Source organism: Peromyscus californicus, unplaced genomic scaffold, assembly GCF_007827085.1.
Source record: "Peromyscus californicus insignis strain IS unplaced genomic scaffold, ASM782708v3 Scaffold_17__1_contigs__length_78620276, whole genome shotgun sequence".
Taxonomy (NCBI): domain Eukaryota; kingdom Metazoa; phylum Chordata; class Mammalia; order Rodentia; family Cricetidae; genus Peromyscus; species Peromyscus californicus.
This window is the reverse complement of record NW_026294469.1, coordinates 51,661,925-51,684,846: the sequence shown is the minus strand read 5'-3', so window position 1 is coordinate 51,684,846 and position 22,922 is coordinate 51,661,925. Positions and strand designations below refer to the sequence as shown.

Genomic DNA, 22,922 nt, shown 5'->3' with positions numbered 1-22,922 from the left:
GAGCTAATTAAAGAGGAATTATGTATGAAGACGTGGAATGGAGTTTGGCTAAATCTTACCAAGGCTCTACCTTGGGTGGCAAATACAGGTGGGAGGGATACATTATTCTAAGATTAGACAGCAGGGTGAATTAGTTCTTTGCAGGTGATCTGAAAGGCATGGGGCACATTGTGATGTGAGGTACAAAAGAGAATGACTGGCTGAGCAGATGGATCGCAGTGACTGGAGTACAGAAGGAGAACAGAGTGAGTGTATCACAGGCAGACTGCAGAGAGGTTATCTGAGGGATCCCATGCAGTTTGCAGACCCCTAGTCTGTAAACTAGAATGCAAAGTCATGTGTGAGAATGAGAAGGGAAGGAAAGAGGCCGTAGCCCGGGGACACTGTTTCCTGTCACTCTCTCTGTCCCCTTGCATAGAGCCTTTGAACAGTTCTCCCCTCTGCCCAGGGTGCTCTTTCCTGGTACTTTCACATGGCTGGTGACTCTGGGACATTTACATCTTTGTCTAAATGTCACCTCTTCAGAGAAGGTCTCCTTGACTTCAGAATCTACCATAGCCACCCCCTTCAGTCACAGCTGCATTCCACTTGACCTCTCTGAAGAGCCCTTATTATGGGATGTGTACCTTGCTCATTGGTTTACTAGCGTCTGTGTGTATTACTGGGTCTCTCACTAGAGCCCTCAGACACACTGGGTCTTGGATGGATAAAGCATGTTCACGAAGAAGCGCAGACTCCTCTTTCTGCCCCGGGAAGGATATAAACACACTCATCTATTGGCTTCCGTGAGAGGGCTGATCCAGGAGTCCTTTCGCGAATGTTGAAGTCCCTTTGAGAAGAGCTGCGTAGTGTGTGCTCCGGACCCGTGCACATCTTCCCAACCAAATGTCAGTGCTTAAGGATAACGGCCAGAGAAAAGGCTGCATGTTCAACCCAACCTCAATTTGGCAGATGTTACTCATCTGGCTGTTGAATCTGCACACGCAGAACCTATGGGTAGGTCATGATGGACAGCAAAGAACCTCATTGACACGTACGGACTTCAGTCAGTCCAGGATTAAATCCTATTGGGGAGAGGAGTACATATGTTTGTGGGGGGTGTATTTGTGTATGTGTGTGTGTGTGTGTGTGCATATGTATAAGTACATATGTGTGTGCATGTGTGCACATGTGTATGGATATATACATGGCTGTGCATGGGTTTGTACCTGATTGTACAAGTGCATATTTATGTGTGCATAGGCATATGCATGGTGGTTTGGGAAGTGTGCATGTGTGTATGCAGGTAAATGCATGTATGTTCACGTGTATGTGTATGCACCTGTGTTGTTGGATCAGGTTAGGTGGAGGAGTGCCTTTCAGCCTTTTTTACTCACTGGCTAACTCAAGTCCCTTATGGTCTATCCCCTCCTTGCTAACAAATGTCTTTGAATCCTCCAAGCCACTCAGAATGTCCTTACCTTGGCACCAGCCCTTCAGGGTCCATATTCCTCAGTGAACTCAGCCTACTGAAAAACCAGACCCCATGAAGGAGTGTTGTGAGTCTCTGAGCTGAGTGACTTGAGGAGGAACCTGTGGCATGAAAAACAGAGAATCCAGACTTCACTGGCCTTCCCAGAGGTGTAGCCCAGGCTGAGAGTCTCTCTGGCCCCTAGCCAGATGCTCTCCTCATCCAGGCCAATTATATGCAGCCTGTCAGCCTAGGGACAAATGTAGTGTCCCTCATCTTGGCCAGACACTTTTAGTCTTTGGAGATAGCTTCTATGTGTGATTCCTTTCAAAAATCCCAACCCCTTTAAAGAATGATTCTAATGAAAAAAATAAAATCCTTATTTAGTCTTTAAAAACAGTCAAAACCCCCTTTACAGTCTCAGTTAAAAATAGTGCCTGGAGATATGTATTTTTTTTCTGCTTCCTCCTTCTCCCTCCATCTCTAATGAGACAGTACCAAGGCACTGAATTCTGCAAGATCCAATCAGCATAGCATCCTCTTAAAGGACCTGACAGGAAGCCGCAGCACTGTTGGCCAAGCAGCCCAAGACCACTGTCCTGGTCAGGAAATCCTGTGATGACCAGCAAACATAAACTTAAGAAGAAAGAGAGACGCCAGTGCTCTGAGCATCACCCATCCCCACCTCTGCCCCAGTTTCCTTCAATGGTTCTATAAAACCAGCCAGCAGAAGAACAGACTAGAGTTGAGAAAAACAAAACAAAACAAAAAAAAAAAAACAGTTCAGACAAACCATGGTGAAGATTGTTAATGGCTGTGGCAGTTTCCTTCTACCTGTAAAAGAATGGGTGCATGTACATGTAGGGAGCACAGGACAGAGTACATGAAAGAAACATGGTATGCCACTGGGACTCCAAGGTTGGGGCTATTGCCTGTGTTCTCCTTCAGGGAAGATCAGAGTAGCTTGGACTCACTACCAAGAGACCCAGGGGCTGGTCATTTTACTGATTTGTGAAGCTGACCCCAGGGACTGACCCACAGATTAGGAACCCCGGGTCCACAGAAGTATGAACCGCTGCTGCGTTCTGTTTTTCTCTTCTTTAGGCTGGAGGAGAGAAGATGGATTCGGAGGAGGCACTGATCTATGAGGAGGACTTAGATGGAGAGGAAGGCATGGAAGGCGAGCTGGAAGAAAGCACAAAACTAAAAATGTTCCGCAGGCTCGCCTCCGTGGCCTCCAAGCTGAAGGAGTTCATTGGCAACATGATAACCACGGCAGGCAAGGTCGTGGTGACCATCCTGCTGGGCTCCTCAGGTGAGTGTGCCCCGTGGTGGCTTCCCCCAGAGATAGTCACAGGCCAGGATGGGCACAGCGAAAGACGGGATCCAAGGGAAAGAAGATGACAGTGGACCCAGGACCTCAGCATACCACGGTGACCCTGGAGAGCCAGCCACTTGGGTAGCCACCTTGGCCTCCTTGCTCCATTTCTAGCCTCGAGGCTTTCAAAAAGACTGCTAATCTCTGTCCAATCATCTTTTCCACATCCAAGCGATCTCATTTTAATATGTTTAGATTAAAACAAGAGCTAGTTCTCTTCCCAGAAACTTTGAACTCTGATCTGTTGGCAATTCATTATTTGAGTGTGTACAGAGCCAACCCTATCTTTACATCATGGAGTATTTGAAATCATAATTTAACTTCCCAGGATATACAGTTTTTCTTCCCAAGTGAGATTGCAATCTCCCTCCACAGACAGTAACTTCCTTTAAATGTTGGCCACATTCTGCTTATTCCATAATAATGTCATTGAATGCTATCTCAACCTTTCCCTTCCTGTCTTCCCTCTGCCTACTGCACTGGGAACTTCTTAAAGTGGACTCACGCAGACTAACGTCACAAAGGTGAAATAACTTCCTTTTCATAGGAAAAACAACAAGAGGGGAGTAGAGCTTTCTGCAAATAAAACCCAATATTTTAATGAGAAGTCTGTTCACACTTCCTGATAAATTTGCTTTAAGCCATATATAAATGAGTTGCCTCATCAGGTAGAGCAAAATTGTAATGAGACTATAGCATCTACTATACACACACACACACACACACACACACACACACACACAAGCAGTAGGTAGGGGAGGGCTGGGATGAGAGTGATCAGAATGTGTTATGCACAAGTGTGAAATGGTCAAAGAAAATTTTACTTAATAATTTTGGTTAAAAAATAATTTTTTTAATAAAATTAATGTCCTAAATTTTATAAAAAATAAAAAATAAAAAATTTTGGTTAAAAAACAAAACAAACTGTTATAGAGAAAAGTTGGAACGAGTGTACATATATTCCTGTAACTTGGAGGGCAAGTTAGAAACAGAAAACCTTGAGGTGCATGTTCAGTTCTCCTGGTGAGAGCAGGAAGTGTTTCCTCAGCTCAAACACCGGGGGAGGGTTTCTTCATGACTTGTCTTAAATAAGCTCATACCATTACTCCCTCCAGGTGTGGCTTCTTCCTACAATGGGTAGAGCATTTAGGATTCTGATGATATGGACAGATTCTGATGAATAGCATTGAAATCTCGGTCACAATCTAAAGTACATGAAGGAAACTTACATCATTGCCAGCCAGTACACTCACCGATGGGCAAGCAAACATCCGGTCCTGTCCCCTGGTCATGGCTGCGTTGTTTTCTTCTCCTTAGGCATGATGCTGCCGTCCTTGACCTCGGCCGTGTACTTCTTCGTGTTCCTGGGTCTGTGCACCTGGTGGTCCTGGTGCCGAACATTTGACCCGTTGCTGTTCGGCTGCCTCTGTGTCCTGCTGGCAATCTTCACAGCTGGGCACCTGATTGGACTTTACCTCTACCAGTTTCAGTTCTTCCAAGAAGCAGTTCCTCCCAACGACTACTATGCAAGGTAGGAGAGACCATCCGTATGTCTGAAGAAGCCCACATCCCTTCGCCAACCCTTGTTAATCTGCCAGTCGGTGCATTAAGCAAGGATTCGACACGGCAGGGAAGCAGTCTCGTCCTGTAGTTTCATTGAGAACACAGTCCAGAAAGAAAGGGAGGGTCTTCTGGGAGGAAGGTGCTGCTGGCATTGGGGACAGGAGGGACTGCTGTCTGGAGCAGACAGGGGAGACACAGGATCTGAGCAGAGGACACAAAAACATGTCATAGCATCTAGCTAGACAGAGCTCTCACAGGCCACACATACAATGGCAAACTGAGCATCAGAAACAATAACAAATTGACCATAGAAACACGCGAAACTAAAAATACTGGAATCCAGGATTTTAGAGAACGTGAAATATGTAACTATTTGCCTGAGCTGAGCATGGTTATTATGCCAGCTCATTTCTGTGCAAATGGGAATTAGAGAACTTAGAACTTACTTTAGCTTTTGGGGGAAATTCTAGGCCATTGGCAGTTCAAAGGGGGAACTCCTCCCCACAGGACAGTGGCAGCTGATGAAATGGAAAGGAATAGAAGGATCAGAAAGCTACTCTGTGTCCTTGCAAGTGAAGCGTTGGATTCCGGCCACAGCCTGAAATCTTTCCTTGAGTGTTGTAGGGGTGGAGCCATCTGCACGGCTGCCTCCCTGATGTCTCCCACTGCCAAGGGAAACCGCTTACACAGTGTTTCCCACCTTCATCAGTAGACCAACGTTGATATGCCCAACACCGGGAGACCTGCATGTGCTGGAGACACTCAGTGTCCTGGTGTCCGGCGATTAGACCTGACCCCCAAACTACAAGCCATGGAAAACTTAGAAATAATTCCAATTGCCCCAGATGAAAACAACCAGAAAAACCCAGAATGTGGTCTCCTATATTTTTTCTTCAAAAGTCAGTTTAATTTTTGTTAAAAATGATCACATTTAGAGTGTGGAAAGAACAGGGCTGGTTTGAAGGAGAACTGGACACCCAGACGCATGTGCAGGACATCTCTATGCTGAGCCAACAGCAAGTCCGCAAAGATCCTGGGGCTAAGTGAGGGACACTGGGGTTACAGATATTAAGGGAATATGGCTAATTTCTTAGATTTATTGCTAATTTCTTTATTTGTGAGTACGAGGCCATCATTATTCTAGGAGCTACATTTAAGGTTGAAGTGTTGTGATAAAATTTGAACATCACAAATTTCTGTTATGATGGTTCAACAAAAAAGGATAGATTATGAAAAAAAGACGCAGGGAGTAGACAGTATTATCTGCATGCTAAGTATGGAGTTATCTATCATCTTGTCCATATGTTCTTTGTCTATCAAAAGTTCACAATTCAAAGTTACAGAACAAAAAGGGAACACAAAAGGTGTTCGAGAGCATGAGTGGGGAGAGCCAAAATTCCTGTCTCTGCCACACCCCTGCGAAGTGGCTCAGTGTTGTTCTCTCGTTGAGAAATGAGAAGCCTGTCTTGGGAAAAGACCATGGATGTTATGACCATCTCAGGAACAGAGGTCTGCAACCCAGTGTGGTTGTTACATGGTGGTAATTATGAAGAAGAATATATGGTCTCATTGATTCATATATAAAAAGAATTCTAGCTTGAGTTTGTGTCCCTACAGTACTAACACATATTAACCCTAATACCATTTAAATTCAGTTAAAACAGAGTTGATAACACACACACACACACACACACACACACACACACACACACACACACACACACACACGCATGCACTCCAGTAATGACAATCCCAGTTGGCTCAACTGATGGTATTCACTTGTAAACTTAAGAACTGTAATTCAGTTTAATAGGAGAAGCATGCAATATAGACACATTAAAACTTAGGAGTTTCTTTAATGGTGCATATTGCATAATATTTGTTTTGGGTGGGAGTGAATAAATGCTCAACTTTAGTACAGACATTAGCAGTGAGCTAAATGAATCCTTCAGTTTCTTTTAGGCATTTAATTTTTTGGTTTATTGAACATATATAAGACTACTCTGTACTGTTGGAAGGGCTGGCTTTTTTGGCAGTGACTTAATTGGAAATGTAAACATCCTCTGTGGGGCGGCAGCTCCCCTCCCTCCTGGTTTAGGTTCTTTTCTGCCATCTGCAGGCTGATGGTGGGAAATAGAGATTTCTTAGAACCATCATGAAAACATGTCTAGGTCCCAACAGCTTTTCTATCTGTAAAGGGTCAGTTCATGTTCTATGGGTCATGAATTCTGTCACAGTTATATGGAGAAGTTGTCCTCTGGGGAAATAGCCAAGACTAGATGGAAGGGACCAACAGGACCACATCCTAGCAAAACTTTGTGTCAGGATGCTGAAATTTCAATTTCGTATTATTTTAATGTTGCTTAAGATATTATTTTTCTTTTGAGTTTCTCCAACAATTTACAATGTGTAAAAAATATTAAACCAGACATGAAGCAGAACAGGTGGTAAACTAGGCGTGGACCATGGGCCATGGTTTGCTATTCTATGGTAAAATATAACAGGAGTGCCACAGGGTACCATAGTTATTTGTTCAAACTACCACAGAATTCAAATTATGCTTTATTTCAAATACTTTGTAGACAGGTCATTCTCAGTTCTTATAGCAACCAGCAGCGAGTTATGTTGCTCATCAGCATATGAAAAGACAAGGCATGGCCACAGTTAACTCCCTTGAAGGAATGTTTGCTCCCAATTTGATGATCATGTTATATTGAATCCTTTGGATACTGAAATTTAATGAAATTTAGGACATTAATTTTCCCTAAGAATTATTCCAATGCATTGCTGTTAACCCTAAAATTATAAGATCTAAGTAGAAGAAATCAAACTAGAGACTAACAATGATAGTAAGATAGATAGATAGATAGATAGATAGATAGATAGATAGATAGATAGATAGATAAATAGGTAAATGGATGGATGGATAGATGGATAGATAGACAGATACATGGATAGATGATGGATGATGATGATGAAGATAGATAGATAGATGTAGTGGGTAGCCATTCCAGCTTTGGTCTGGAAGTTCCAACCCCCATTGAGGCTTCGGTAACTATCATGCCTACAAGGCAGGGCCAAGAGAGTGCAGCGCGTCCCAATCTTGGGTCTTCAGGGCCCTCCCTTGGCCCTGCCTTGTAGGCGTGACAGTTACCGAAGCCTCAATGGGGGTTGGAACTTCCAGACCAAAGCTGGAATGGCTACCCACTACAGATAGATAGATAGATAGATAGATAGATAGATAGATAGATAGATAGATAGATAGATAGATAGATAGATAGATAGATGTCATCTTGCATGGGCATTGTTACTGGTTTTTTGTAACTACCGAGACTTGTACACTTGTATCTACCTTCCAGATAAGTTGGTTCTGGAATCAGAAAGCAGTTTTTATCTTCTTTTAAGTTTTCAAGTGGACAGTCTGGTAGTAATCATCTTTATTTCCAGAAAAAAATTAATGGAAATTTTTGTCATGGTATGATACACAACTTTATTAGTGATTATTTGAAAAAAAAATGAAATAAGTAAGTACTTTTTTTAAATGGAATTTTAACTCTCCAAAATAAATTCTGCTGTTCTTTTGCCCTGTATCTTTCAGTGGTCTTCATGTGCATATAAATACAGTTTTTAAAAACAAACTTTAAATCCTGTGCATATGTTTTATAACTTATTGCTTGTTATTTTCCTGGTTAGGTAACACTCTCCTAAAATGGAATTTTTGTAGACCGCAACATGCTTGGCTTTTACGTCTTGGTCCATCCCTGAGCTTTGACCATGAGGGTTGTTCCTCATTTTTGCTGTCATATATGATGCTGCGGTGGGCATCACTTAGCTTTCACTCTAAGCCAAACTCATGGGGAGCAACTGCAATTCAGGTCCTCTTGATTGTGAAAGAGCCTCTGCAGAACTATGAAGTGCTTAATCCTGCTGGAAAGTCCAGAACTTTCCATAGTCTGGGGCCAGAACTATGTTTATCTACAGAACTGTGATGCTCTCATCATGCATGCGCTGTGTGGAAATCCATGCCTATGTGTAACATAGCTTGGAAATCCTATTCCTCTTGAGGTAGCTCTGTCATTTAGCCCTGTGATCCCAAGGAATCGCTGGATTCCTTCTAGGCTCATTCAGTTTATGGTGGAAATTCCTTTCTTTTACCCAGCAGAAAGTACAGAAGAGATTATTAGGATGTATGGGAAAGACCAGGGTTGATGGGGAAGTTTGATATGGTATTCAGTTAGGAGAGAGGTAGAGGTCACTTTCATGTGTGCATACAGTGGTGGCATGACCAAGTTTTCCAAAGCAAAGTTCAGGACTCATTATTTGGCAGTAATGAATATATTTATAATGAGCAAAATAATGCTTCAAAAATGTATCATCTTAATGGAGTACAAAATGATATATAACATTTGGAATGATGTGTTACTAGTAGAGTCCCATTATACCTATTAACCTGGCTACAGAAATTTCTTATGAAAATACAATAGCTTGTGAGGAATGACATTATATGAGCAAAGACCTTCTGCTTTTTGAGATGAGCAAAAGGGGAAGAACCCAAGTGGTGGGGCTGATGTCGAGTTCAGCTCCATATGTGCAGAGATTCCCCAGCATCTCCTGGTGAGAAGATGACCAAGCTTAGGAACCTGGGAGTACAGGACCACTTCTGTCCAATGGGGACCCTGCATTTTATGGAAGCACAGAGTAGGAGACATGGATGCAGGTGGGAAAACCTGTGTGTGCTTCTGTCCTGTGGCGACCAGGGAGCTTGATCAGTGCATTGTGCATCGGCTTGCACAGAGCTTTATTTCTCTGTACTTGCTGATGACACGTACTGAAAGCCAAGGTTGATAATTTGCTAACATGGCTTTGAACCACATTTCCCTGGAAGATTATCCCTAAAGGAAGCTGGGCTAAAAACAGCCTGGGTGTGACATTGGACTGGCCTCTTGCTCATTTATCTGAGTTATCTAGAGCAGGTCAAGATCGGTGAGGGTGTTGGGCAGGGAAGTGGGCTGAATTAACTGCTTCCGTTCTCCCAGAACCCATGCCTTCTCTTCTTGATCCTCTTTACGAGCATCCCACTCATGGAAAGCACCAGGTGCACTCTAGGGTCCCCCCCCCCATTTCTGTATAACTTATTTCAACCCCCTAAACTTTCTCTAGCTTGTTTACAGACTCACTAGAGAAGTTGGGCTCTTTTGCTCAAATTACTATTTTCATTTAGTTACTTTTTTTAAAAATTCTAAACTGCAATTGAAAATGAAACAATAGAAGCAACAGGAGAGATCCCCGGGTCATCCTCATGAAAACACACTATTAAATGAACCCAGAATGAAGACTTATGCTGTTGCTTTTTATCTGGTAGCTCAATAAATCACGATTAGAAAAATGAATCGTGTTTGATGAAGGGAAAGCCCTTGTTTATTTTAGCGTGAAAGCCATGTAAACAAGAGAAACAACAAATTCTGGAACGCCAACATTGCAAACTTACTCTCTGACAAAGAAGGAAAAATTTAAAGGGCAAACATTTCAAAGTTCACTGTCATTTGTGCTCTTTATCCTGTTGTGGGGTAGTTGTGAAACAGCTTTATGTGAAAGGAGAAATAAAGATCCCATGGTTCCCACCTTCCTCTCCTGGTGTAAAGGAAGCAGCACACACTCGGAAAATTAAGAAACGTTACATGTCTCTCTGCTAGGATCCTGGACTTTTGCTTTGCTTAGAAGGTCCAGTGGTTTTCTCAGCTGCAGCTGGCATCCCTGGGTATGCCTGGCTTGCATTCCATGGGTCTGAGGGCCAGTAAACTGAATCAGCAAATAAAGGCTCGGTTGCACCTCATTTTTCTATTTGGCAAAAACTTTATGTGAAAAGAGCCCAGTGAGTTTGGGGGGAAAAAAATCAATGTAGAGTATTTCATTTTAATGCTCGGGAATGCCGGCTCGAACCCAAGGCTCTTAGCACTTCTTTGTCCCTTTGTGACAGCAGTCACCGTGTCCTGGAGCTAATCTGTCTATAGCCTTGTTTCACTAGCAGTTTGGTGGGGGAGGGGGGAGACACAATTATAAGCAAACACTAATATCATTGCAGGGAGACTTTTTTTTTTTTTTTTTTTTTTTTTTTTTGGTTTTTCGAGACAGGGTTTCTCTGTGTAGCTTTGCGCCTTTCCTGGATCTCGCTTTGTAGACCAGGCTGGCCTCGAACTCACAAAGATCCGCCTGCCTCTGCCTCCCAAGTGCTGGGATTAAAGGCATGCGCCACCACCGCCCGGCTGCAGGGACACTCTTAATGGTTGAGTGACTTAGTCTATCGGTCCCAGGCAATGCTTGTGTGTGTTCATCACAAAGATGAACAATGGGAGCCAAAGGAAAATGAGTCACATTCTCCACAGATGAATGGGAGTTTACAAGTTTATAAGTCTCTGGGACCTAAGCACTTGGACCCCCCCCCCCAAATTCTGTCTGGACAACTTATGTTCAGCTGGTATGCCGTAGACTCCAATCCTCAGGCAGTGAGGTATCCTACCAGCCATGACACCTGCAGCTACAGCTTCTAACTGGTTACAGGACCTTTGTCTGGGCTGCTTACTCAGTCCCGTGACCTCCATCTTCCCCACCTCATCTTCCAGATCTTAGACTTGGATTAAATGCTGTGGACAATTTTTTTTTCTCCATTTGCCTATGGAAGGCATCTCTTAGGCAGGATTTTAGGGAGAAGATGTTTTATGTTCTGCAGAGACAACTAGAATTTTTTGAGTTGGTCAGACTATGTAACACATTCAACGGAGTCCATAACTATGACATCAGCTAACCTGAAGGCACTCGACCACAAGTCATGACCTTCTGTCCATCAGTTCTCATCTCTGCCACCAAGGATAATATGGGCCCCACAGTCTCAAAAATACGACAGTAAGAGCATGATGTTAATGCTTCACAGCTTACGGATCTAGGATCCTGGTCTTGCTATTTCCTGGGCAGATCATCTGTACTGTGAACCTTTTTTCCTCTTTTATAAAATAGGCGTGGAAATGCAGCCTAGAAAGAGTGGAATTATTTCATTAATAGGATAACACATTTCAAGTGCATGGTGATATGCAGATACTAAGTTTACCAAAAACAAAACAAAACAGAAACCCTCTAATGTTTACAGTTAAAGTCAGACTCACAGTGTGAACCCTACATCCCACTGCAGTTTTGAGGTCCTGAGCACATAAAGCTGGACTGCTTCATCACTGGAAAGGCTCTCCCCCTCCATGCTTCTCACTGGCTCCTTCTCTTCCCTCAAAGCATAGCTTGGGTATTTCCTTCTAGAACCTTTTAACCTCCTTTTGTGAGTAAAAACTATTGCCCTCTGCAGAGTTCCCCTCTAAAAACTTTTTTCTTGGCTTTTGCTGCAGTGGGCCTTTGCAACTCAGTGTGCCCCTGGGTCCTGATTCTCTGGGGCTATGAAAAGACCCCTGGGTTCTGGAAGGTTACACATTGGGCTCCCAGCTCTTGGTTCAGCCTTTTTTTCTCTCAGTGTCTATTCCCCTCCTAACTCTTGTATTTTAGCCCTTTATACATCAGCAGACACAAACCTCAGATTTCCAGAACTCCAGACCCCAACCAAAGGCAGCCATGATGGGATAAGATGATACATGGGGAAATGATTTCCTAAGAAAGGTCACTGTCAATTTTAAAATACCTGCTGACCCCCTGACCCTTTATGGTCCATGTCTGAGAGTTTCTATATACTGAGGACAGCTAAGAAGTCAAGCAACATTGTGATAGAAGCAAGGACATTCTCTAAGTGTGGTATTGGTATTGGTAAATAACATAGTTTTTCTGTTTAAAATGATATAGGATAGACATGGTAGTGCATTCATAGAAGCCCAGCACTTGGGATAATGGGGATTGAGGATTGAGAACTTAAGGCACAGTATATGCAAAAATTTAACAGTATTCATAATAGACATTACTCTATCATTTCCTATTACTAGCTTGTCTTTTTCTGGTACGGATATCCAAGTAGTGGTAACCTCGTAAAGTGAATTGAGAATGCCAGCCTTATGAAATGACTTGAGAATTATTTAATCTTCTTTAATAATTAGCTTTGCTGTTATCTTTTAAATTCTTTTTTATCTGATTCACTAGTGGAAAGCATTTGGATTTCAGGTTTTCTATATTGGATATATTTTTAATATCCCCCAATTCAATTTCTGTTATGGCTGTAAGACTTTTGAGTTTCAGTCATTTGTGTCTTTTATGCATATTTTCGAATGCATTGGTGTGAAGTTGCTGGTGACACTTAGTGTGGGGTCCTGACTTGAAGCCAGGAGACCTGACTCACCACTTGTGACCTTCTCAGTCACTGAGCTTCAAAGCTGCATGTGTTCTAGCAGTAATACTGATGCTTTGCTGGGCTGTTGTGAGACACTCAGGCAGCTCCTAATGGAGGAGCACACCGCACGCTTTCCGGTTTGCACATGACTGATTATCCACGCTCAAGGACTTGAAAATGAAGTACTTCAGCTCATACTGACATTGCAGCCCGTTAAGAGAAATTTTATCTGTAACAGAAATGCCTACAAATCCTGCCTCTTGTCTGGTGTCCCCTAGAAGACACAAGGATTATTATCACAAAAGATAGCACAAGAGCATGGAAGGTCACAGGGTCCCTAGCATCCTGCTCCTCACTCACTTCTCATGTTTTCCACATGGTGAGATGCATCCCGGCAAGAGAAGGAAGCCCTAGGTTTAAAATACCCTCACCAAGTGTAAACACTCTTCTGCGTCCTAGATGTGACGTCAGAGAAATAATGCCTGTAATCGTTACAGAGAAAACATTTCCAAATGACCTCAATTTGTTCACAGTAATCACAGTCCCGAATATGGGACATTTCTGTCAGGTACAAAATTGCCCCTCGGACAGAATGCTATTGTAAAGCAGTGTTCCGCAAATACAGCATAAAACTCAATTACAGCCAATTGGAGAAGAGTGAAGACATGTATGTGCCTTTAAAAACTTCAAAGGAATGATGCAGATCCCAGAGGACTCTGTGTAAAGTTTTTCCAGGCTTGCAAAAACAGTGTAGTGTGAAATCTGTCAGATTAACATTTTCTCACACACATGGAAACATGTTTAAAGTTTAAGTAAGAAACTAATGAAAAAGGAAGGTTCGGACTTGGCTGTGTTTTCTGTATGATGCAATGTAGGACGATGGAGAGGGGAGGGCCTGGAGGCCAGAGTACCAAAAACTCAAATGGGAAAGGCAGAACTGCGCTCAGATCACTGGGGTGCCATGGAACTTGAGAGAATTCTTCTAGTAAGATTCCTTAAAAGTGTTTCCCATCTGGTTCCGACTGAGCCATTTGCCTACCATGGAGGAAATTTCATAAGATGGTTGGAAGCAGAAACGTGGCTTTCTGTGAATGTCTGAATAGTCCCTGGTTTTCTGAAACTGGATCCTTGATTTCATTCATAATTACGAGTTCATTCTGTGGCACTCACCAGCAATCAGATTTTTAGCCTTTTGTTTGTACCCCAGAATTTTGGATTGAAGAGGCTTTGGCAGCCCCCACCACCGGTTCTGAAAGGTTCTAAAAGGAAGGCCTCATGCCTGGTGGTGACAACTGATAGTCCTTCCCAATTACTCCCTTGCCACTCATTCTGGCATTTCAGCGGTGAAGGTGATGGAGGTTTCTACAAACTAGATCAAAGTTGGGTGCCGCTGAGAGAATTCCTAGACTCCCGCCTTGCACTAGGGACTTCCCTGAGTCCCAAGCCCATCCCAGCTCTAGACTTGGATAACTGTCATGGAAGGTTGTGAGGTCAAACCTTGCCACAGTACCATTTCTCAGTTGCCTTGTCTGTCCATGAGATGGAGTGCCCTCTCTGTGTCCCTTTCTGCTTGGCATTGGAAGCTGCAGGCCATTTCTGTGTTTAATGTAAGAAATGGACATACATATTCTGAAGGGCTGGGAGTACTTAGTAGCAGAAGACTGTGGTTTGGCTGAAATCTATCGCAGCTGTGAGCACCCTCAGTAGCCACTCTGTCCTTTCCTTGATTGGGTGACAAGATTGATAAAGTAACATGCTTTGGTGAACAGCCTGATATTAACAGTAAGACCTAGTTACAGTGCTCATAATTCTACACATCATCCCAAACTTCCCACTGGGTGCCACATCTCAGCATCTCTGTAAAGACATTATGAAGAGACATATATGAAAGCATATATATGGAGAGATGTATAATCCCTCTGTGGGCGAGTATAGTTCAAATTCATCTTAAACGGGACCCATATAGGCTCTTGTTTACCAGTGCCAGCATAAGCCAAGCTCATGTCATACCTCACAGCAATAATACTTATAATGGCAGTAGCCAGAATTTTTGGAACACATATTGTATGTCAGGTCCTGTGGTGTTACTTTCTGTACATGACATCATATAATCTAGAAATTACCAACAAAGTATGGAGATTAACAACAGATGAACCATAGTTTTCAAATGAGCTGCTTTCTAGTTCCTGGTGTTTTCCTCAATGTATGTGATCTTGAGTAAGTTGTGTCTTGGCAAGAAAAGTACAAAAGGTTGTCAGGTAGAGGTTGGAGACTCACAGTAGAGATAAGTGACAGCTTGTGTTCTTTTCAGCTCATATATGTGATTTGAAGTAGATCCATAAGCCTTAAAGTCAGCCATCCAGCAAGCATGGCAGGATGTTGTTTGCCTGCTGGGCAATGGCTTTACTATTCCCTGTTGAGATTCAGCATTATACATCCCAGCAATAACCATAAGAAAAGGAGCACAGCCAGGATGCTGAGGAGAGTGAGTCCAGGGGCCATGGATTGGCTGAGAGGGACTCCTCTGCATTGTGGGGATTTGTGAACGCAATACCTAAGTGGGAAACCCATCACAGACCATACATTAAATCTGAAGTTCATTTTTAGATTCCGACTGGGAATGGAGATGGAAATGGAAAATGACCCTGACAGATTAAGCCTATTTGTATGAGTTTCTAATATTGCACCACCAGAGTAAACAAATGATTTTTGCAATGGAAACTAGTACAAAGACTCCTGCTGGCTCTCTGAAGTGGAGCACTTTTTTGAAGATGCTGGTCATAATTGAGCTTCGGTGAAAATTACTAGAACGTAAGTGATCCGTGGAATAACCGGGTTAGGAGTTCCACTGTGTAGCTAAGTTTAGCCACAGGCATGTTGCCAGCATAACACTATGTTCATTTTTTAATGAAACAAATGCATAAAGAATGCTAGAAATATGGAGAACAGATATCTGGAAGGCTTCTCCGGCTTGACAGCTACGTCTATTTTGTATTTGATGACAAACACCTTAGTGGCTTCTTGCTCAATATTCTAAATCTGGAATGTCTGTTTCTCATCCTGTCTTCCACCTCCTCACCAAAACACAGGAGTCTCATTTGTGTAACCTCAGAGCAAGGAGAGCTTTCTGGTCCATCTGAGATGCCATGTAACAGAACTACTGGACTAGATGACTCACACACAAGCTAGTCTCACCGGTCCTGAGACTGAGGAGCCAAAGTTGAAGGGACTGTAGGCCTGGAATAGGGTGACCTGCAGTGTCTGAGATCATAGGTGGTTGACTTCTTATGGTATACTCCCGTGGCAGAGGGGTCTGAGGGCCTCAAGGGCCTCTTTTACAAGGCCACTAAGGACACTTTTGTAAGAGTAGGTGAGCTGAAGGTAAAACATAATCTGTGGCTACAGAATTGTGAGCAATGAGTCTGTACCTAATGTTTATAAACTGTTGTTGTTAGAGCAGTAGAAATGGACTAGAAGAGACACAGTACTGTACCCCGTTGTCATCAACACAGAATGAGAGACTCGGCTTCTCCAAACCCTCTGGAATTTGTCCTCACCCTCTTCTGTGTTACCCACTCTGCTGTGTGTAGTGCCACCTCATGGCTTTAACTTGCATTCCTCTAATGGGGATTTTGAACATCTTTTTATCCTAGTTGGGGTTTTTGGGTTTTTTTTTTTTTTTTTTTGTTTTTTTTTTTGTCAACTTGACAGAAGCCAGAGTCAAAACGGAAGAGGAAACTCAACTGCAATAATGATGATGATGATGATGATGATGATGATGATGATGCCTCCATCAGATTGTAGGCAAGCCTGTGGGGCACTTTCTTGATTTCTAATTGGTAGAGGAGGGTTTAGTCCACTGGTGTGGAGTGGCACCCCTGGGCAGGTGGTCCTGGATGATACATGAAATTGGACCGAACAAGCCGTAGGGAGCAAGCTAGTAAGCAGCACTCCTCATGGCCTCTGCTTCAGCTCCTGCCTCCAATTCCTTTAGTTCCTGCCCTGACTTTCCTCAGTGATGAACTGTTACCTGGAACTATAAGATGAAATAAGCCCATTCTTTCCCTAGCTGCTTTTGATCATGGTATTTATCCTAACAATAAAAACATTACTAAGACACCTTTGTATGCATATTAGTGGCAAAAGAATATATTCAAATGCAATCTCATATATATATATATAGTTAAATGCATATAAAATTCATATGCATTATCATGAATGCACAATAATTACCTATGTAACTATTACTTAAAAATATGCATGCAACAAAACTAAGATAAATGTTAATGAGCATGATATGCCAACCTCCCGATCTCAGGGCAATGCCCAAGAAGAAAGAAGAGAGGGACAGAGTAATGGCAAGAGGTAGCTATGTCCCTGAGTTTCTTTCTCTTAATGCTGCCAGTAGAATCAATCTAGTCTGGGCCGTGTGCAGCTCTATGAGCATCTGCTGACACACATTGTACCTAGTGTACCTTAAATTTTAAATCCATTCACTTGTCTTGTCTGTTCAGTTCCTGACATGATTGGCAAGTCTCTTTGGGGTCTTCTAGTACTTGGGTACAGTGTTGCTTGCCCACAGTTGTTGGGTACACTTAAATGTTTCTCCCTTTCCTCCTTCTCTCCCCACACTCTGCTTTCAATATTGGGTTACTACAACTTTAGCAAGCCATGCAAAAGGACTCAACCTGGCCCAAGGGAAAAATGATTCTCTTGAGTTTCTCCAGAATAATGGGCCATTCTGTAACTTCTGTGTTCCACATTACTAGGTAGCAGATGGCATTTCCATGCCATTAAGAGTGTGCGAGAATTCAGAGGTATAGATAGTGATTCTCTCAAATCCCTCATTTTTGAGTAGACAGTTTAAGGACTCATAATGGTTATGAAGGTAATAAAAAGCTTTATTACAGTAGTTTTGCTAGAAATCTCCAGAATGTGAAATAATTCAACCCCATTTATATAGCCAAATATTTCTTCCTTTTCAAAGCCAGGTAATGTGAAAATTCGATACAATTATTTTAAGTAACCTCTCTCTCTCTGTCTCTCTCTCTCTCTCTCTCTCTCTCTCTCTCTCTCCTCTCTCTCTCTCTCTCTCTCTTTCTCTCTCTCTCTCTCTCTCTCTCTCTCTCTCTCTCACACACACACACACACACACTCACACACACACACAGAGACAGAGACAGACAGAGACAGACAGAGAGACAGAGAGAGACAGAGAGAGACAGAGAGACAGAGAGAGATGTTAAGACATACATTATCAGGCCCTTTTGTCTTAAAAGCACAGTTTCAAAGACTGCACATGATTCAGTTACTAAGGGCATGTGTTGCTCTTACAGAGTTTAATTCATAGCATCCACATCTGGAGGCTCACAACCACCTATAACTCCAGCTGCAGGGAACCAATTCTCTTTTCTCGCCTCAGGGGATATGGTAATAATATGCACATACTTACACAGAGATACACAAATGTAATTAAAAATAAAGTAATAAACCTTTTTAAAGAAAGAAACCAAAGTTCCAGAGGGCTGGTATGGATTCTTATAAAGCCCATTTCTGTGTGGAACTCTTGTTGTTGAATGAATGTTCCTAACAATGACTATGAGCTCATGACATATCCTAACTGCTTTTGGGATTCTAACAAGTTATAGCACCTTTAATTATTCTAATATTAAGATATAAAGTCTATATTTAAAAAATGACTTATTTCATATCTAAAAACATTCACAGATTTTTTTCAGCTAGCGAAATTTCAAAATATTTTTTAAACTACTAATTTATCCGGGTTTAGATGTCAATATTAGTTCCCATGTTCAATTTGTGCATATTAGTTTAATCCAAGCTAATTGGGCTTACAGTTGCTGGCTGTCTCATGGCTTATGTAATACTTCCTTCTAGAAATCAGAAGGCAGACAAGCATGGGAAGCTGGGCCAGCCTAACATATGATGCCAAATACACCTACAGGAACCAGGGAGAAGATGCCAGAAATTGCTTAGAGTCTCTCCATCTTCTCCATGAGACCTGATTCTGTTAGACCAGCAACCCCTGATCTTCTCATGCTTCTTGGAAACTCAGGTGAAGGATGGAGAGGAAGGCATTAACAAGAGACTTCCAAACCCAGCCTCACTGGGACTTGTAGATTCTCCAAGTCCTGCTGCTTACAGTGGTAGGTCAACACTGGCCCACGTGTTCAAAACAGTTTTTCCACAAGTTAAACACAGAAATAGGGAAAGCGTGTAAAGACTCCATGACAGTATGGGATCTCTGGTGTCAGTGCAGTGTCCTAATATGCAGCAGTTTTTCTACTGACCATTTAGTTATATTTTACATATATGTCTGGACAGAGTGACAAGACTGATTAAAAACCAGCCTCTGGGACAGCTCTGGAAACAAACTCTGGAAGGTGGCAGAGCTTGTCATTTATCTCTTTTCAGTGTCAAATGTCTGTTGACACAAACCAAAGACATTTGAGAGGAGAGCTTCTCAATTAAGAAAGTGCCCCTATCAGATCTGTCTGTAGGCAAGGCTGCAGAGTATTTTCTTAATTAGTGATTGATGGGGGAGGGCCAAGCCCATTTTAGGTGATGCCATCCCTGGGCTGCTGGTCCTGGGTTCCATAAGAAAGCAGGTTGAGCAAGCCATTGGGAGCAATCCAGCAAGCAGCACCCCTCCATGGCCTCTGCATCAGCTCCTGCCTCCAGGATCCTGCCCTGTTTGAGTTCCTATCCTGACTTCCTTTGATGAACTGTGATGGGAAAGTGGAAGCCAAATAAACCCTTTCCTCCCTAACTTGTTTGTGGTCCTGGTGTTTCATCACAGCAGTAGTAACCCTAACTAAGACAACTGTGGAGCTTTTATTTACCCAGACACAAACTCATACTATCACCTTGTATATATGATCCCTCACTTTATGGTTTACAAACGACATGAAACGAGAGCTAACAGAGAAGAAGGGCTTCCCCTGAGATTCTCAGGTAAGGGCTCAGGAAAGATGGACATGTGGAAAGAAAGAAAAACAGACGCATGTTTGTGTGGGGTGTATTCTCAATGACAAGAGGCAAGAAATGGAAAGGGGTGACCTTTGTGCAAAAATCAGTGATAAAAAATAGTTACTGGTAATATATGATTGATACTTCCTGATGCCAGAACCTTTGAAAACCTTGTAAATGATACAGGAGATAAAAATGAAGAATAATAATGTAATTATTAGTTTTATGTATAAATATATGTGTTTCCAAATCAGGTGATATTACCATGTTGTATTTATGTAGCTAAGCAGATGATAAACATTTCTGCTAAGCAGTCCAACCAGCATCGAGGCAGATAAGTAGGATGTCAGCATCACTGTAAGTCATGAGTATTAGTAAGACAGGTGCTAAAGGCATATGGAACATACTGTACCACCTTGCTACCACAATCAAAAAGGAAGCTATGCATGAATAGGTGTTTTCAGACATGGAACATCAGATTTGCAAGACTGTAATGACTGAGAGCTGGGAACAAGCAGAATCAGAGCACCCATCCTTCCAACTCTCCCAGGCAGTACATGTTATACACCTCATCAGAAAGGGGAGCACGAGGGTCCTTCTGGGCAGGAGAAGTGGGAATCAGAGTGTGGAGAGGCTGAGAAGGAGCTCCAGATGTTTTACTGGGTCACCCCAGGACATCAGGTGAACTCTTGGCTCTGCTCTTGTCTCCCCGAGGCTAGGCAAAGTAAAGCTCCAGGGAAAAGAACAAATAACGAGGAACTGTAAACTCAACTACTGCAGACCTATCATGAAAAAAACTGTAGAACAAGCCTGATGAGATACAATTGAGGGATGAGTAACTTACCTTCTTGTCTAAATAAAGTCAACACTTTTTAAAGAAGGATAACAAAATTCAGACTGCCACAAAAGATATGCCACACTAGCTTTAAGCCTTTATGGATGAGAGAAATTAATTCAAGAGAGAAACTAATGTCTAGTGTGTTAAAAACTTAACCATCTTGTTTGAAACACAAAATAATTTTCCATGATTCAGTCCCCCAAACCTTTGTTAAGGCATCATCTAGCAGCCAATGAAGGCAGATGCAAAGACCCACAGACAAACTTTAGGTAGAATTTGGGAATCCTGTGGAGGAGAAGGAGAAAGGAATGTAGGAGCCAGAGGGGTCAAGGACACCACAAAAAGGCTCACACAGTCTACTAGCCTGGGCTTATAGGGGCTTTCAGAGACTGAACTAACAACCAGGGAGCATGCATGAGACTGACCTAGGCATTCTGCATATATGTTATGGTTGTGTAGCTTGGTCCTCTTATGGGACTCAACAGTGGCAACAGGGGCTGTCTTTGACTCTTTTATTGACTTTTGGGACCCTACTTCTCATACTGGGTCACCTTGCCCAGCCTTAACACATGGGGAGGTGCTTAGTCTTACTGCAACTTGATATGCCATGTTTTATTGATACTCATAGGAGACATGCCCATTCATGGATGGAGAGGGGAGAGGACGCCATTGGGGATGAGGGAGGATTGAGGGAGAAGGACTTGGAGGGAAGGATGGGGGCAGGGCTGCAACTTATATGTAAAATAAATAGATGAATCAAAAAAAAAAAAGAATTCTACGGAACCTTTCAGAAGCATATGGTGACCATGTCTAATTCTCACATTACCTCTTGAGTATTAGTTCCTAGTTTCATCTGCTTGATGAGAAAGTTGAGGCTTCCAATGACAAAAGACCTTATTCCAGATTAGATGATTGAGAGCACAGGTAGGATTTTAATTCATATTAGACAATGCAAGAAGTAGCATCCTGTTCGCATGGTCAGCCAAACCGAGGGCCCTCTCCTCCAGGTTTGTTCTCCGTCCTGCAGCCTGGATGGGCTGCGACTGTCTCTCCTCTGCTGCTTCTCTCCCTCTCTCCCTCCATCCAGTTTCCCTGTGATTTCAAAAGATGGGCGGGGGGGGGGGGGGGGTTGTAATGAGATGAATACGTGTTTCCTTTGGAGGATTAGTTGTCCCAAAATAATCATTTTCTGCTAGTTGGAAAGACTGTTCTTCCTGGCTTCATGAGAGGATTTAGCACTTGCCTTAGATTATTTTATCAACCCATTACACACTTGCTCATTCTAGTGAGCTAAGGCTCACTTAATTAAAGAATATGGCTTCCCATGAGAGACTAGGTCATAAAGAGCTCTGGACTTTTGAAAAGAAAAAGGTAAATTAAAAGTGTAGTGTTTTACCTTCACACCCACCAGCATGGATACTCTACACACACACACACACACACACACACACACACACACACACACACACACACACACACAGGCATGCAGACTTTGAAATCCTTTGCTTTGCTGATGGGAATGAAAATGGTACAGCCGCTTTGGAAGACTGTACTGAGGGTCCTCAAAAGGGTACACACAGAATCACCATGCGATCTAACTGTTCCACTTTAAGCTTGAAATATTAACAGCACTGAAACCAAATTAGCTCCATCTTGACTGAATCTAGTTACATAGACCAAAAAGTAGAATAGTGGATTCCAGGGCCTGGGGAAGAGATAAAAGGGGATTGGTGATTGGCTAGAGTTCCAGATTTACAGGATGAAAACATTCTGGGTATTAATTGCCCAAGGATATTAATAAATTCGTGCTTCTGGACTGTGTCTGTAAACACAGTTAACATGGGAGTGTACGTTAGTATCTTTCACAGTTACAGTTACTTTCAAAACGTGGGGATAGATACAACACTAGTGTTTCTTGCATGTTGCTGGGCTCCAGTGGAGACAGAGCAGATGTCTGAAAGAACCTGAAAACAGGTGGTGACTTACCTATAAATCTGCCAACATGTGCAAGTAGAAACAAACATCCTGTCAGGTCATCAGCAATGTGTTGTCAGATGCTAGAGTGCTTCAGAGGGGGAGAGAGAGCAAAATAACTTCTCCATGGAATGAGGAGACATCTGGAACAAAGCCTTGCAGAGCATGAGGACCAGCTGCAAGGATGTGGGGCCTAGGGAGGAAGGCAGATCAAAAGAATGTGATGAGGGAGTCTGCTTGTTCCTGTGATGCATTACAAAGAGTGAACGAGTTTTGTACATAGTGCTCTGAGCAAAGTGTCCTTGTGTACTCTTGAGAGGATCGGCCAGGTGGCCTCATACTTTGACTCTATTGGCTATTTGACTGTCAGCGTTTCTTTATCTTAAACTAGGTGAATTTGTTTTTCATTACTATAACAGAA

The 22,922-nt window shown here is 42.6% G+C and overlaps 1 protein-coding gene across 10 annotated transcripts in view; it reads left to right on the top strand.

Moving 5' to 3' along the window:
• Piezo2 (piezo type mechanosensitive ion channel component 2) overlaps positions 1-22,922 on the top strand; it is a 372,574-nt gene that overhangs the window by 236,193 nt on the left and 113,459 nt on the right. For all 10 annotated transcript variants that reach the window (XM_052742300.1, XM_052742303.1, XM_052742301.1 and 7 more), the window contains 2 exons: positions 2,555-2,765; positions 4,146-4,359. In XM_052742300.1, the coding sequence (XP_052598260.1) occupies positions 2,555-2,765; positions 4,146-4,359 (425 nt within the window). The remainder of the gene's footprint in view (positions 1-2,554; positions 2,766-4,145; positions 4,360-22,922) is intronic.